Source organism: Pogoniulus pusillus, chromosome 16, assembly GCF_015220805.1.
Source record: "Pogoniulus pusillus isolate bPogPus1 chromosome 16, bPogPus1.pri, whole genome shotgun sequence".
NCBI classification, from domain to species: Eukaryota; Metazoa; Chordata; class Aves; order Piciformes; family Lybiidae; genus Pogoniulus; species Pogoniulus pusillus.
In genome coordinates, this window is record NC_087279.1 from 10,414,177 (window position 1) to 10,429,123 (window position 14,947).

General features: G+C 37.3%; 2 protein-coding genes across 3 annotated transcripts in view; one reads left to right on the top strand and one right to left on the bottom strand.

The window, feature by feature from the left end:
- Window positions 1–14,947, top strand: part of CENPP (centromere protein P) — a 135,112-nt gene that overhangs the window by 54,787 nt on the left and 65,378 nt on the right. The window lies entirely within an intron of this gene.
- Window positions 410–14,011, bottom strand: ASPN (asporin). 2 transcript variants are annotated; one of them, XM_064156385.1, is made up of 9 exons: window positions 13,731–14,011; window positions 12,826–12,867; window positions 9,168–9,435; window positions 7,175–7,287; window positions 4,777–4,990; window positions 4,359–4,469; window positions 3,085–3,178; window positions 2,659–2,797; window positions 410–1,899 (listed from the first exon to the last, which is right to left on the bottom strand). In XM_064156385.1, exons 3-9 carry the CDS (start codon window positions 9,409–9,411, stop codon window positions 1,702–1,704), a joined length of 1,113 nt encoding a protein of 370 aa, XP_064012455.1. In that variant the 5' UTR covers window positions 9,412–9,435; window positions 12,826–12,867; window positions 13,731–14,011; the 3' UTR covers window positions 410–1,701. The 2 variants fall into 2 exon arrangements, with proteins under 2 accessions (XP_064012455.1, XP_064012454.1); XM_064156384.1 differs by lacking the exon at window positions 12,826–12,867.

Below are 14,947 nucleotides of genomic sequence, written 5' to 3' on the forward strand. Positions count from 1 at the left end.
AACAGCATAGTGGTGCCAATGAAATATTAAATACAAGATGGACAGATGAAAATAAAATCACATATTTGACTTGATATATATTGCTTAGTGTACTTAGGGACATGATTTAAGGGCTGAGAGATTGAGAATTGTTTGTTATCTACATGGTGTTTCCTTCTACTGCTAATCTGTGTCATTTCCAATAACTGTTTCAAATAAAGTGTTGATTTTCTCCTTTTATGAAGAACCACAGTAAGAAATGACCCACATGTTCACTCAGTGATCTTGGAGTTGTTTTCCAACCGAAACAATTCTATGATATGTGAGAAGGGACAACAGATATTCTATCTGGAGAAGAATCAGAAAGAGATTTAATTATAATTTTGGAGTGTTTTGACATAGCCTATCATATACTCAAGTATACAAATGCAAGTATTCTATTAGTTTATTTAATTTATTTTGAATCCCAATAGCAAATATACACTAAATAGATACATTAAAAATATCCATTTTATACAGTACTGTCAGTAATGAGACTTCTGTGTGCTGACTTAGGTAAGACCTCAGGGCACTTGAGTTCCAGCTATCTGCTTGATTTCAGCGATTTTAAGATACTTATGTTAATGAGGGATTCTTAACCCGTGTGAAGTCAACATATGAAAGAATAAAGAAAAAATAAATGAAAAACATGATTACAGTTGTTATAGGTAAAAGAAAATGGTTGTGCTGGCCTAAAGGGAGTTTAATAATCGTTCCTATTAAGCTTAAAGCATGTGACAAATCTTGAATCCTACTTTTTAATGTTCATAATGCGTCAAATTATGTTGATAGCAAAAGATTGAAGGACATTTCCCTCTGAAAGTTGCAAGAATAAAAATACCAAAAGTTTTTCAGGAGGTTTCTGAGGGTTTTTTTTTGCATGTTAGTTCTGGATATTGGGTTGGATAGATTGGCTATTAGAAGGAACTTCTTCACTGAAAGCCTTCTCAAACACTGGTTCAGGCTTCTCTCAGGGAAATGATTAAATCCCTATCTCTGAAGGTGTTTTAAAGATGAAGGGGTGTGGTGCTGTAGGCCATGGTTTAGCACCAGACATGACAGATTTAGAGAATGGTTGGACTCAGTAAATCTTTTTCCAACCTAAATGATTCTGTGATTCTATGGTATGAAACCTGCCTTTATGTTGCTTGACAGATTATAAAAGCGTGTTCTAGTTTAGAGACAGGACCTTGCAATATTATACCTTTTTATTGCATCTTTGCTCATTATCAAAACTGGCACAAGGAGTTGTCCTTCAAGTCTGATAATTATGACATTTTTGCAACTTTCTTTACAACCCTTTTTGGCAGAGAAAAAGGTCCTTACTGTGGAAGAAGTCAATTACACTTGTTTTTTAGAATTGACTCGAAAGAAAGAATATGTCAAAACTATGTGATTTAAGAATTTAACATCTATAATAGGAAACATTAAATATAGTTTCCAGTTCCATTTCCAAGAGTCCTTCTGTAGGTTATAAAGGCATTTAAATTATTCAAATGTAGGTTGAACCTTGTCACATAATACAACTGATATTATTAACATACTGTATCTAATTCCTTATCCTCAAAATAGCAAATGCTTTGTAAACTGCTTAAGTTGTGTAAAATTGGCATTTTTCTGCAAATTTCAAGTATTGTAGAAATTATTTTGATGAGTTGCTTTTTGATGTGGCCAACTTGGGTATCACTTGAGGAAGTTTCCAAGTTGCACGCTGTTTCTTGCTAAAATGCAACGGAAAGTTGAAGGCTCAACCTCCCAGTACTTTACAGGATTATTGAAGAGGCTTATGCCACTGTATAATGCCTTCTTCTTTCTCCTTCCTGTTGGACAGAAATCATTCACTCCCAGTTTGGCAATGTGATTAGAATGAAGGAAGACCACCTGCAGCAATAGGAAACAGGAAAACGTAACAGTTAGCATGTAAAGGAGTAAACACCTAAACATTCATTGCACCTAGGTGACTGAGGTTTGTTGAAAGATCAGTTAGATGCAAACCCTAGTAGTAAGAGGAATTAAACATTTGTGTTATATCTTTTTTAAAAAAGTTCCTCACTTTTGCCACAGTCTCCCCCACAAGACAAAAAAGAAGTTTTATCAGTGTGTGGCCAAAATGATTGGACTCTGTTCTTACAGAACATTCCCCTGCAGTTCAGTCCTGTGTTCTCATGTAGGCAGAAGTGTAATGATGCAATATCATATTCTTACAAAATTCAAATTTTCAGTGAATTGGTAAATTTTAAAAAGCAGTTTCTGAAAAAGTTGATGCTGAGAGATTTGTTGCTATGGTAGTAAGAACAGATCAGTCTCATGCTGATTTGTCTTAAATGGGAGGGTGGGGCACGGCTTTGTGATAATAGAGTTTAGAATTTGCTTAGTAAATTATTGCTAATATGGGAACCATAGGAAATCTGTAACAAACTTTCTAGAGGCAATTCTCTGGATATATAATTTCCTTTCCTTTTCTGCTGTTTGATCTTGTTTATGTCTTTAAGTACATATATGATTTTAAGTTTTTGTAGTGTGACATGTCAAAATATATGTGACAGTTAATTATGGGGTTTTAACTGTGTCCTAACCAGTATGGCAGTGTGAAAGTCAACTCAGAACTACCAGAGCTTTCTATTAATTCTACTATATGACCTGCAGGTATCTTAGTTCAGGTAATCCAGGAGGAACTTTCTTGAGCTTGTTTCTTTCAAGATGGATTTCACGTATACTCGGTATGTTGGCAAAGCTTCCATTCTCCACATCTTTGATTTTATTGTTCCCAAGACCTAGCCTAGAAATAGAAGAAGAAATAGAAAAGAGCTAGGGAAAGATGATGAAATTTGATCTCTCATAGATGTAATTAGATATTGGTCTTAACATACTCTGTTGCAAACTGTAGGCAAGATTGGTAATAACAGGTCACGTTAAGGTGGCTTTGTCTGGTTTTAAAGTTTGGTCTCATTTACAGAAATTCTAACTAAAGCCCTTACAATTTTTAATTCTCTCTTCTCTATCAAGAGAAGAACCTGTCAGGTCAGAGCTTTTATTCAATAAAAGCATTTTGCATGGGAATGGTACCTTTGAAGATCTTTGTAGCGGTTAAAATCTTCCAGTTCAATTGTTGTGATCTTATTGTCATCTAAGTGAAGTTCTAGCAGACTCGAGGGCAAGTCTGATGGAAAACAAGTGCACAGTATGAGAGGAAAGAAGTCCCACTTATTTTTGTTGAAATATTTATAATGTTCCAAACAGCTTCTTTGTGTTTAGGATTGGCTAGGAGAGTCCAGGGAAGGGAGTTGTCTGCATCAAAGGAATGGATGATAGATACAAGTGTGCTACTTGGAAAAAAAATCAACATAATCTGAGTTGGTTTTGTTTCTTCTTGTGATATTTTTAGTGTTCTCATCTACAAAGACAGTTCTGCATATTTGTCTGCAAGAAAACACTAAGTTTAATAAGAAGTAACTTCTTTATCTGAATGAGCCAGAAATAAATATCTTAGGGGACAACATTTAGTTTCCCTGTAAGTTAACAAATGATAAAACATATTATGCTTTGTTTGCTGTTTTTCTCTTAAGTAGAGGTTTTGAGCAGTTAAAATCTTGGGAGTTTAGTTAAATATTCAGACAACCTAAAGACAGTGCAGGTAGAATGTTGTACTGAGTTCTTCTGTGCTTTTTTTGTGTGAGAGTGATCTGTTGATTTCTTATTGTGTCCAAATCACTAGTTAATTGTTTTATGTGAACTAGTGATTCAGTTGTATGTTGAATTTCAGTAAAATGTGAATAGTAAAATATTTAGTTTAACTTAGCAAAACTCCATCCAAAGATGTATCAAATGCTGTACTGGGTTTTGCATTAAGGTGGTTACATTACCAAGCATATTTGAGCTACAGTGACTAGAAACATTCAGAATTAAACATTTGGGTGTTGATTTTTTTTATTAATGAAATAAGTAGCAATTCTGTATCCCTTGTGGCCCAGAGGGTTTTATCCTTTGTAAGGATTTTTGAAAGGGTGATGTGAAATATTTTGATTTTCTTCCTGTTGTTTCTAATGATAAAGGTCTTTGGATGGTTGTGGGAGGGGTGGATTGCCTCATGGGGAGAAGGCAGGAGATGTGGCTGGGGAGAAACCTTGTGCATGTGTGCTTCTGAGGCATGAAATTGGGTACAAAGAGCAAAAAGTGAAATGGGGTGGGAGGTGGTTTGATAGTAATGAACAATGCAAGTCAGAATTGATGAACATTTTGATAATCATACAGATGTTAAAGCATTTTATTTAGGAGCATAGTGGTATTGGTAAGATAGAAGAAGTAAAGTTAAAAAATAGAAAAGGGAAAGCCAAGCATACCTTTAGGAATCGAAGTTAGTTTAGCTTCTGCAATTCTTATATGATAGATATTTACTCCTTCAAAAGCCCCTGGCTCTATTCCATCATTGTTGAGAGGATTTGCACTCATTTCTGTCCAAGAGAAACAAAAAAAAGTATTTATGGCATAGGAGTTCTGTGTTTGTTAGACTAAGTTACAAACAGCCAATTTTATTTCATTTGTTATGTTCTAAGCATTAACTAGTGTGTAGCTTTGATTACCTGTTCTGAGGGGTGGAATTGACAGCTATCAGGGATTAAGGCTACCTAATTTGGCTTGGAGGTTTACCAGAATCTTGACCTCTATCACCCAACTTCACATTGGGGAATTTTTTGCATGACAGTTACATATAGTATGTTAGAGTTGCAATAGTGACATTTGGTACTGAATTGAACTTACCTAAAACATGGAGAGACTTCATTCCTTTAAATGCATCCTTGTGAATTTTCTTGACCTTATTAGCATGAATTCTGAGCTCTGCTAAGGTGTTTGGCAGGTTTGTTGGAATCTCCGTTAGCTGGTTATGGGACAGATACAGTCGTCGTAGCTTCTTTGTTTGTTGAAATGCTTTTGGATGGATCTTGGTGATTTTATTGTTGTTTAGCGCCAGTGCCTAGGAGATATGGGAAGACAAATACAGTCTTTATATAGGATTGCTATGAATATTACTACTAAGTTATTAATTAGATATGTGGTTTAACAATTAAGTAATTTAACAATTTTATTTTTTCCATCATACCAAACTTCAGCACTTAGTATGTGTTTCGGTCTTCTCAATTGATAGTGAAAACCAAAACACAATGTGGAAGCTGAAGCATCAACTAGAAGGTAGAGAAAAAGTAGTCAGAGTAGACAAGGTGCCAGTGAATAATGAGAAGAATTGGCAAAACAGTGTTAGTATATTTTGTAGGATTGTATGGGGGTTATATTCTTTTGTTGTTGTTGTTTCTTAATGCAAAGAAAACCTCAAAACTCAGATTTTCATCTTTTATTTTGCAGCATTTTTCTGAAATAAAAGTCAGAATTTTAATCTTATTTTCTTGAAAGTTAGTATCCCTATATGACTGATACACACATGCATACTTCTTCACCTCCCAAGGATTTAAATCTCTCCTGTACAGTACACTAATACTTTTTTGGAACAGTTTTTATTTGTGATTGTTCTGTGTTATTAGAGAATTGGTAGCCATTTACAAAATATGAGTTATCTGAAATTATTTTGCATGTCAAAATATAGCTCTGCATTTCCATATGTAAACTACTCATTTTTGTTCTTTGCTAAATACATTGAGCTGTTGCTAAGTCAGCTGCTCTCTGGAATTGTCCAAGAAACAACGCAGATCAAACCAGAACTGATCTTTATTTCCCAGTCTACCTTAAGGAAATGGATAGGAAATGCTTCTTGCTAATCCAAGGCACCATCTGTGTCTTTGCTAAGTGGACCAAATTGTGCAAAATAAACTTTGCTTTCAGTACAAATTCTGTTAGGCCTTGCCACAAATTATATGAGAAGAATGAAAGCAGCTGAGAGTTTTCAGTTATCACATTGTGAGGTGGTGACTGCATAGTGTGATGATTGCTGATGTATTCCAGCAGTTTCCTTAGCCACTGAAGGTTAGTTTCTGTAAGGTCTTCTATATTGAATATAAACCAGTTTGTTTACCCCTAAGTCACTGGTAAGGCCATCCTGTACCCAAAGCTGAGACACTTAAAGTGGAATTGGAACCACTTCATTTCAAACAGTGAGTTTATATGGTTCCTTTTCTTGTCTGTCCTGGCTTAACCCATAGTAATTAATAAGCTCATTTACAAACACGTAGATTTGATAAACTTTCAGTACTTACTCAGAAACCAAATATGACTGAAAAGGATTTGTTTTCTTTTAGTGTTTCATGTGTTTGATGTCTTTCTATGTGGAACAGGATGTCACTTTGCTGTGACTTGTGGAACAGGTTTGCCATTTTTGGAATGAAAAACTTGAAATTGTCAAGATTTGTTGGTACTGGATCTAGAGTGAACTCTTATGGTCATAAGTATTCCAAACTAGATTTCATCTACCTTTCTAGGCCTCTGGTACTTTCTTGTTCTCTTTCATTATAAAAAGGGATTGCTATGTACTGTAAATACCCAGATTTATCTGTTGCCAGCAATACTTATTTTTAAAACCGTCTTTATGTGCATACTTGAGTGTGTTAGAAAAGACCTTTAAGATCTTCAAGTCTAACTCTACAAAGTCTGGTTCTAAGCCATGTCCCTCAGCACCACATCTCTGCATCTTTTAAACTCCTCCAGGGGTGGAGATTCAACCACCTGCCTTGTTCCAGTGTTTTGAAGAGACCAACACCCAGTAGTAGTGAAGCCCCTGACTTGTTCAGTAATTCAGTGTTGGTGTGGTTTCTGTTCAGGACAGTTGGATTCACAACACGGGTTTCACTGGTGTATGTGTTAGCTGCATGCTGCGTGCTTCTGTAAACACCCTCAGAAAACAGTGTTCTCATTTTCCTGTGGGATTAAGTTCTTCCTGCTATTTTACAACTGAACAGATGAAAAAGGGACACTTGTCTATAAAATGGAAGAAATGTTTGTGTTCATACTAAGGGCCAAAGAAATCTTTTCATACATATGGCTCATTTTCTGGGTACTGTGGAAAGCAGCATAGTTTTTACAACTCAAAGATATTTACTATAGGAGCAGTCAAATATGCAGGCCTGAGACTAGTTTTCTGGATCCTACTGGATTTTTAAATAATCCAAATATTGTTACATAAGATTTCAAACTTGGAAAACAGCAGGCTTACGTAGAGTGATGTGAGTCCTCGGAGATCATTCTCCTTGACTTCTTTAATTTTGTTGTTTTGAAGGTCAATCATACGAGTATCTGGGGGGATGTTGCGAGGTATTGATGTCAAACCTATTTAAGTACGTGACATAAAAAGAAACAACATTTGCCTGTATGTAAAACCAAAAAGATTAACTGCTAAACGGTAAAACACAGTGAGATTGCTAATATATATGATGGGAAAGAAAATGCAAATGGTCATAAGTCTAAGGATGGAAGGGAATACTAGATAGGAGAAACTAAGTTAAGTAGGGCAAAATTGTGTGGGCAGTTTCAGGAAGAACTTCTTCTGTCCTAACCATGAAAAGCTTGGGTGGGGTACTTATTGCACATGCTTTGTATCTATGAAATAAGTAACCTCAGAGCAGTAGTTCGTTTACAGGGAAAATGCTGAAGTCCGTAGATCAAGCAGCCCTCCAAGGATCTGAACTGAGGGCCAGAACTTGCAGTGGCTTTGAGGGGTTTTTGTTCCGTGCCTACGTGCTCCTTTCAATCTCTTTACTGCCACATCCATTGTACTAGCAAGGTCTCTCATATGACCATACAGTTGATGTGAGGGCTGAGAAATGTATGTTTGGTAAAAATGGACAAAGAAGGTCTTCCATCTGCCAGCACTTAATTACCAGTTGTCTAAGTCCCCCAATCCAGTTAATTGTTCAGTGAAAAAAACTCTTAAGTTCATGCCATCTGAAATCCTGAATCAGCAGATGAGACTAGCAATGGGTAGTAATTTGCTTTTCATTGGAAATGCTGATGCATCAAATGCTAATCCAATTTATTAACAATTATTCTATAATTAATAGGCTACAATTATTTAAGGATGAAGTCTGTTAATAGGGTCTTTTTTTCTATGTGTGAGCTGAAGTAAAGCAGTATGCAATCTGCAGATGAGATGCAATAACCACATTTTATTGCTGCTAGCAAAACCATAGAGTGCTCTGAGTTGGAAAGTAACTTAATGGCACATTTTGAACGAACCCAGCCGTTTATGACGTGAGGAGTCTCAGGTTAAGTTTAGAATGTTGATAGGGCTGTGATGAGAACAAACATCATTGTCACTGTACTAGTGGCAGGTTACCTTGAATCTATGAAATCTTCAAGGAACACTGATTCAGGCTGACTCAGTTAATAATGAATTCATTAGGACTTGTGTGTATCTGCAGCAATGACAGCAGGATATTTGCCTTCAGTTAAAATGTTGTTACCCATGATCTGCACTTTAATGAAAGTTAAGCTGAGAAAATATTTTATATCCTACTTATGCACCCGCATTAAACTTCCTTGTGGTTTATTTATGTCCTCTTTTTCCTTTGTTTTTTCTTGTCATTTGACCTGTTGGTTTGTACTTGTGAATGAAGTACTTCTTTAGCCAGACTCTTGTTTAAGGCAGAGGACTAATCGCTTGTCTGATGCAAAGAGATAGTAGAGTGAACTTTTTTACTTCTCTCTTCAGATATAACTTCATGCAAGTAGAAGAAACAGGAGGAAGTGTAATCTGAGATGTAAATATAAGCATTCTCATATCGTGTGATTGATCTCTTAGTGAATAAAAGTCTCTGCAGATTATTTCATACTTAGTAACCCAAATCAGTATACAGTTAAATGGCTTTCCAGTTGTAATGCTTTTCCCAATGCCTTTCCATTCTGTGTTGTTGTCAACAGAAATTACCACTTGCAGAGGATGGATATAGCACTTTATTAATTTTCTAAATTGATGCACGTGAGCTAGGAAAATATGCATGGTGTAAAAAGTGCCAGACACAACTTCAGTGCTGGACATGAACTAGATAGGGATTGCAATCCAAACCCAAAATATATAGGCTCATTTTGAAACCAATGAAGGCAGGAATATACAACTATGTGGTATTTATGGAGCTGGAAAATTCATTTTTAAAAGGCAGATCCTCCAAAGGGGAGGGCAGTGAAGAGCAAACACACAAATTCATTCTTACCTAGGTCAGAGCAATGAACAACTCTCACGTAGCATTGGCATCCAAATGGGCATGTTGGGAACAGATCAAAAGGCATTAGTGGTATAATTGGTTCAGTGGTTGGAAATAGAGAATTGTCGTCATCATCATCATCATCTTCCTCCATGTCTTGGAGCATCATATTCTTTAATGTAAAATATGAAGGACCGGTGAAAGGTTTGGCAGAGCACAAAGCCAGGAAGAGGAGGAGTGTGTATTCTTTCATATCTTCTTAATCAGGGTAGCCAGGCTTGAAGAGGAAAACAAAACAACAAACAACCCAAACATAAGAGAAAGGAGCTCAGAATGTACCATGTTTGAATTCAATGCCAGAAACCCCATCAGCTTTCCAGATTCCCTGGGTCATGAGAATGTCTTTCCTGTGGAATCTAAGTCCTTCCAGTTTGGAAGACAGAATGATGTGAGATCAACTAGTGCACCTTCAAAGCATAAACCCCAATGTCAGGTAGCTACAGCTATTCTTTCCTGATGTTGTTGAGAAGAATACACAAGTTACAAAGTACTTAAAAACTAGATTTTTCTTTAGAAAAATATAACAGATTCTGTCCTTGCAGCTTTTGTTTCAGTTTTATTCTGTTTCTTTGAGTTCTCATTATACCAGAGTTTTCATTTTCTTTTAGCCACACACGACTGGGAAAACCAGGATTCCAATCCTACAGTATCCTCTGTTACCTGAGTAATGATGATCTATAATTCCAAACCCTTAGGTGTCTTCTGCATACTATGTTTTAATACTAAAGATTATTTTAGTGACCAAATACTTCCATAAAACTTGACACAAGTGAAAACAGAGATAGGAAGAATTGTCTCAGGATGCTGCCTTTGGCAGCTCTGTGAAAAAGGTTGTAAATTTAGTGTCAGTTCTGCATTGTTCCCCTCAGAAGCCAAATTCCAGAAGTCGTTTGGATCCTACAGTAGCACACTCTGCAATCCAAGAGGAGCTGCTGTAAATTTTATTATCCATATCCTGTTTATAAAAACATTTCTATTTTATTGTAGTCTTTTTTAGGGAAGTACTAAATAGATGCCAGTTCTTGTTTGATCACCTAATTAAATGCTTGCTGATCTGTTCATAGCTGAAAAATGTTTTTATTGTCACTGGTCCTCAGTCACAGGAAAAGTGCACTGGTTTGTGCAAGGGCATCAACAGCTTATTCAGAATTATGAAGTTTTGTTTGTGTTGCCTTTTTCTCTACAAGCTCGTTTTGATTATTCTTGTATATGATTTTAGCAGTAAAGTGCTGCATATAATCATAGAATCAACCAGATTGGAAGAGACCTCCAAGATGATCCAGTCCAATCTGTCACCACCCAGCCCTGTCCAGTCAACTAGACCATGGCACTAAGTTCCTCATCCAGGCTTTTCTTGAACACCTCCAGGGATGGTGACTCCACCACCTCCCTGGGCAGCCCATTCCAATGGCAAATCACTCTCTGTGAAGAACTTTCTCCTAACATCCAGCCTAGAACTCCCCCGGCACAGCTTGAAACTGTTTCCCCTTGTTCTGTTGCTGCTTGCCTGTGAGAAGAGACCAACCCCACCTGGCTACAACCTCCCTTCAGGTAGTTGTAGGCAGCAATGAGGCCTGCCCTGAGCCTCCTCTTCTGCGGGCTGCACACCCCCAGCTCCCTCAGCCTCTCTTCACAGGGCTCTGTTCCAGGCCCCTCATCAGCTTTATCGCCTTTCTCTGGACACATTCCAGTATCTCAACATCTCTCTTGAATTGAGGAGCCCTGAACTGGACACAGTACTCAAGATGTGACCTGACCAGTGTTGAGTACAGGGGAAGGATAACCTCCCTTGTCCTACTGGCCACACTGTTCCTGATACAGGCCAGGATGCCATTGGCTCTCTCACCACACTGCTGGGTCATGTTCAGCCTACTACATAGCAGTACCCCCAGATCCCTTTCTGTCTGGCTGCTCTCCAGCCACTCTGTCCCAAGCCTGTATTGCTGCTTGGTGTTGTTGTGCCCAAAATGTAGAACTCTGCACTTAGCCTTGTTAAATCTCATCCCATTGGCCTCTGCCCACCCATCCAGCCTGCCAAGGTCCCTCTGCAGGGCTCTCCTACCCTTCAACAAGTCAACACCTGCTTCTAGCTTGGTGTCATCTGCAAACTTACTGATGCTGGACTCAATCTTTTGGTCCAGATCATCAGTAAAGGTATTGAACAGAACTAGGCCCAGCACTGATCCTTGGGAAGCACCACTAGTGATTGGCTGCTAACTGGATGTGTCACCATTCACCACCACTCTCTGGGCCCGGCCCTCCAGCCAGTTCTTGATCCATAGCAGAGTGAATCTGTCCAAGCCACGTGCTGCCAGCTTTATGCATGTAGCATACATTGCCATTATGTTATATGCACACACAATAGTTACAAGGTATGCACTATACACGTAACTATGTGTTTCAGGGTGGATAAAGAGGAAAAAAGCCAACAGTATTTCAATTACTTGAAACTCACACTTTTGAAAGAATGCAGAAACTTCCTTCCCACCAGCTGTGTCTGAAAACAGAAGTACAGTTTACATTGAACTTGCAGGTATGTAGCATGATTCTATGATTTAGTGTAATCTCCCAGTTGCATGCTCCTTGGAGTAGTGTCTGTATCTTTTACTGACTCAACAGTCTCTTCAAAGAATCTTCACACACTTTCCCCATCTACTTTTCTTTGTGTTCAAAATAACTAGCATAAAATAATGTGAGCAAGGGGGGAAAAATCAACACATTCCTTCTGGGTGAACAAACTGAATGAGTCTGAGAGCCAAGACAGAGGGATGGGTGGGACAGCCTGCTCTAGGGGGATGGAATGTTCAATGGAAAGAGAGGGAAGAAGAGGTGGGACATACTTTGTTGACCTACACAAGCTATGTGTACAGCCTGAGGTGTTCTGTTGGATAATACCCTGAACAGATGACTGTTGCTTGGACAAAGTCTAGTTTTGCCCACTCTCAGAACCAAAACACTGAAGCCGAGTTTGAGAAAGTGCCGCAAATTCCAAAGGGCTCCCATACCTCTCCAGTGCACCTTCTTTACAGCGATCCTGTTTCCCCTTCAGTACAAAAAGCACCTGAACAGCACCTCTTTGCTGGAACATTCTCTACCTCAAGTAGAGGTAACCAAATGCAGAGGTGCTCTAAGGCTGGCTTTCCTTACTGAAGTAAGTAACAATCCCCAAATCACTGTGCTGAGTAGTTGGGATGTACCCTTACCAATATGGGATTATTATCAAAACTTGTATTGCCAAACAGCATGTGGAAGATAGGAATTGGCAATTCTATTTATGCAGGATCATACTTAACATTTATAACTAATGAAATGCAGATGATGTCATAGATGTTAATATGAATGAAACCTTGTAGAGATCACTTGGGAAATTCCCACATAAGTATGCAGTATTTCTGTGATGTGAAAGCTCTCAACATGAATTATGAGAAGAAATCCACTTTCTGAGAGGATGAAAGCAATGATGTTCGTGTGGGCTGCGTGTGTTTAAAAAGTGCTAGATGCCTTGGCAGTTGCATATGATCTCTTATCTTACTAGTTATGACACTGAAGGAGTTAACAGGTAAAGTTTTAAGAGTTGAAAAGACTGTAAATTATGTTTAGAACTCACTTCTTTACCGGTGCACAGAGCAAATTTCCTATGGCATTGTTTCTGAAGAGGAAATGTTTAGATGACACTGTGGTGGTCTTTGCAGAGGCAACCAAAAATCCCCGTGTTTATTAATAACAAATATTTGCACTGTGACCAGATTTTGTCCAAAGAAAGGCAAGATCATAAGCTGTTTTGAAAGCTATATTTAAAAATAGTTCTGGTCCTATTAGTCATTGTCCCATTCGAGAAATAAAAGGAGTTTGTATTTAACTCCTTGTCTACTCTGTTGATTAAATTGCTTAATACAAACAGGACAAAATTTCTTGGTCTGTAAGATTACTGAATAAATTATTTTCTCTTCAAAATTAGTGCAGTATTGAAGTTATATAGTAGGATAATGAACAGCACTTCTGCAAAATAATTTATGTTTAGAGAATATCTAATTTTTATCCAGAACTACTTGACTTGTGTGTGCTACTGAATATTATCTATGAGTATTTTTAGGTTGTAGCTTATCTACAGTTCACTCTTCCCTATGTCATTTTTAATTACTTTGATATCTACTTAAAACCTTCTTGATTATCAAATTATAGAAGTTAACACTGGGTTCTATCTGTAAGAACCCCTTTAAATGTAGAATAATTTTTCATAGATAGTAATAAATTAAGAATTTTATTGTCAGTGGTTAAGTCTTTCTGACAATTCTTGTAAATAATTCACTGTAGCTTTTTTTTCTTTGCAACTCATATGTAGTAAATAACAGAATTATTTAATCTGCAAAGTAAACTTTCAAATGTTCTATTAAAAAAGTGGTACTTCTAACTTAAAATTACCTGACACCAATAATCTGCACAGTGACTGACAACTTGATGCTAAATTCTTTGTTGCAATGTAGGCAGAATAGGCATTCAAGCTGAACATACCTTGCAAGCTGGGTAGTTCTTCTGGAAGCACTGTGATAATCCACCTGAGAAGTTTATGTCCAGTTATTTCATATTAAAAGAAAAAAAAAAGGGGAAAAAAAAAAAAGAAGATAGACTGAAGCTGAGTTTTTTGAAATAAAAATTAAATATAAAGAAAAATTCAACTTCCAAACTTCTTGATCCTCCTGGCACCGTGGGTGATACCAGAGTAAAATGTTGCTTCAGATTAGCCCATCTTAGTACTGAAGAATGATATTAAGACGACTTGTTACCACTCATATGTTTTTCATCACTGCTTGTACTAGAGCCAAAACTTCTGGCTTAACTCTAGACGTCTAGTGGAAGGCTTTGTAAAACCTGTAGTTTAATAATAGCTGACATCAGGCCGTTGGAAGTACAGTGAGGTCCATTTCAGGTCATTCCTGCTGTGGAATCACCCTTATTGATGATCCTGTTAGCCATTATTCTTCAAAAAGGTGTGACTTGAATAATTGAAGCATAAAATGCTAGCCAGTGGCAGACTAAACCAGTAGCCAGTAGCCATCAGCATGTTGCCAAGCCTGAAGTTATGAAATCAGAACTTTGTTCTGTGGTTATATATTCTACCTTTTGTGTTCAGCAAACAGTTCTCCAGCTTAAGTATGTAAAATGTAGATGATTCAATGTCATTGCAGATTAGATTTTTATTGATCAGTATTGCTCATTTCCCTCATGTATAAGAACTGAAACACATCTTTTATTTAAACAGACAATGTTTGCAATATTTTGTGCTAAGGATTGAAGAGCTGAAAACAAACTCTGAGAATTTGCCCTCTCGCATAATTTGTACTGACATGCACATCACAATATTTACTAACTCTCTTATTCTTTGTGTACTTTTCGTGTGCTGGCTGTTTGTGTGCTTCAGAAATGGTAGGACTGAGTTTACCTAAAGCAAATTTCACCACTAGTGTAACAGTTCATGGGTTTAAACTTACAATACATTGGATCCGTCTGGTTCTGTGCACATTCAACTGCATCTGTTCCTTTAATTAGCTTCCTGAGTCTGCTCTTGCTGTGGAAAAATAGCCTGGAAATTTTATTTGTTGTTGATTTTGTTGTTGGCTTTTTTTTTAATAGATATGTAATGTGGTGCTGTTTGCACAAATACAGTTTAAGTTGCATAATAGTTATTTTGTCTACTGTTACTTCTCTTAAGGAAGAAGGAGATCCTATGC

Coding starts and splice junctions, on each gene's coding strand:
- ASPN (XM_064156384.1), bottom strand. CDS start 9,411: ATGAAAGAATACACACTCCTCCTCTTCCTGGCTTTGTGCTCTGCCAAA. Junction 7,288..9,167: donor TGTTCATTGCTCTGACCTAG/GTAAGAATGAAT, acceptor GTACTTAAATAG/GTTTGACATCAATACCTCGC. Junction 2,798..3,084: donor CGCTACAAAGATCTTCAAAG/GTACCATTCCCA, acceptor TTCTATTTCTAG/GCTAGGTCTTGGGAACAATA.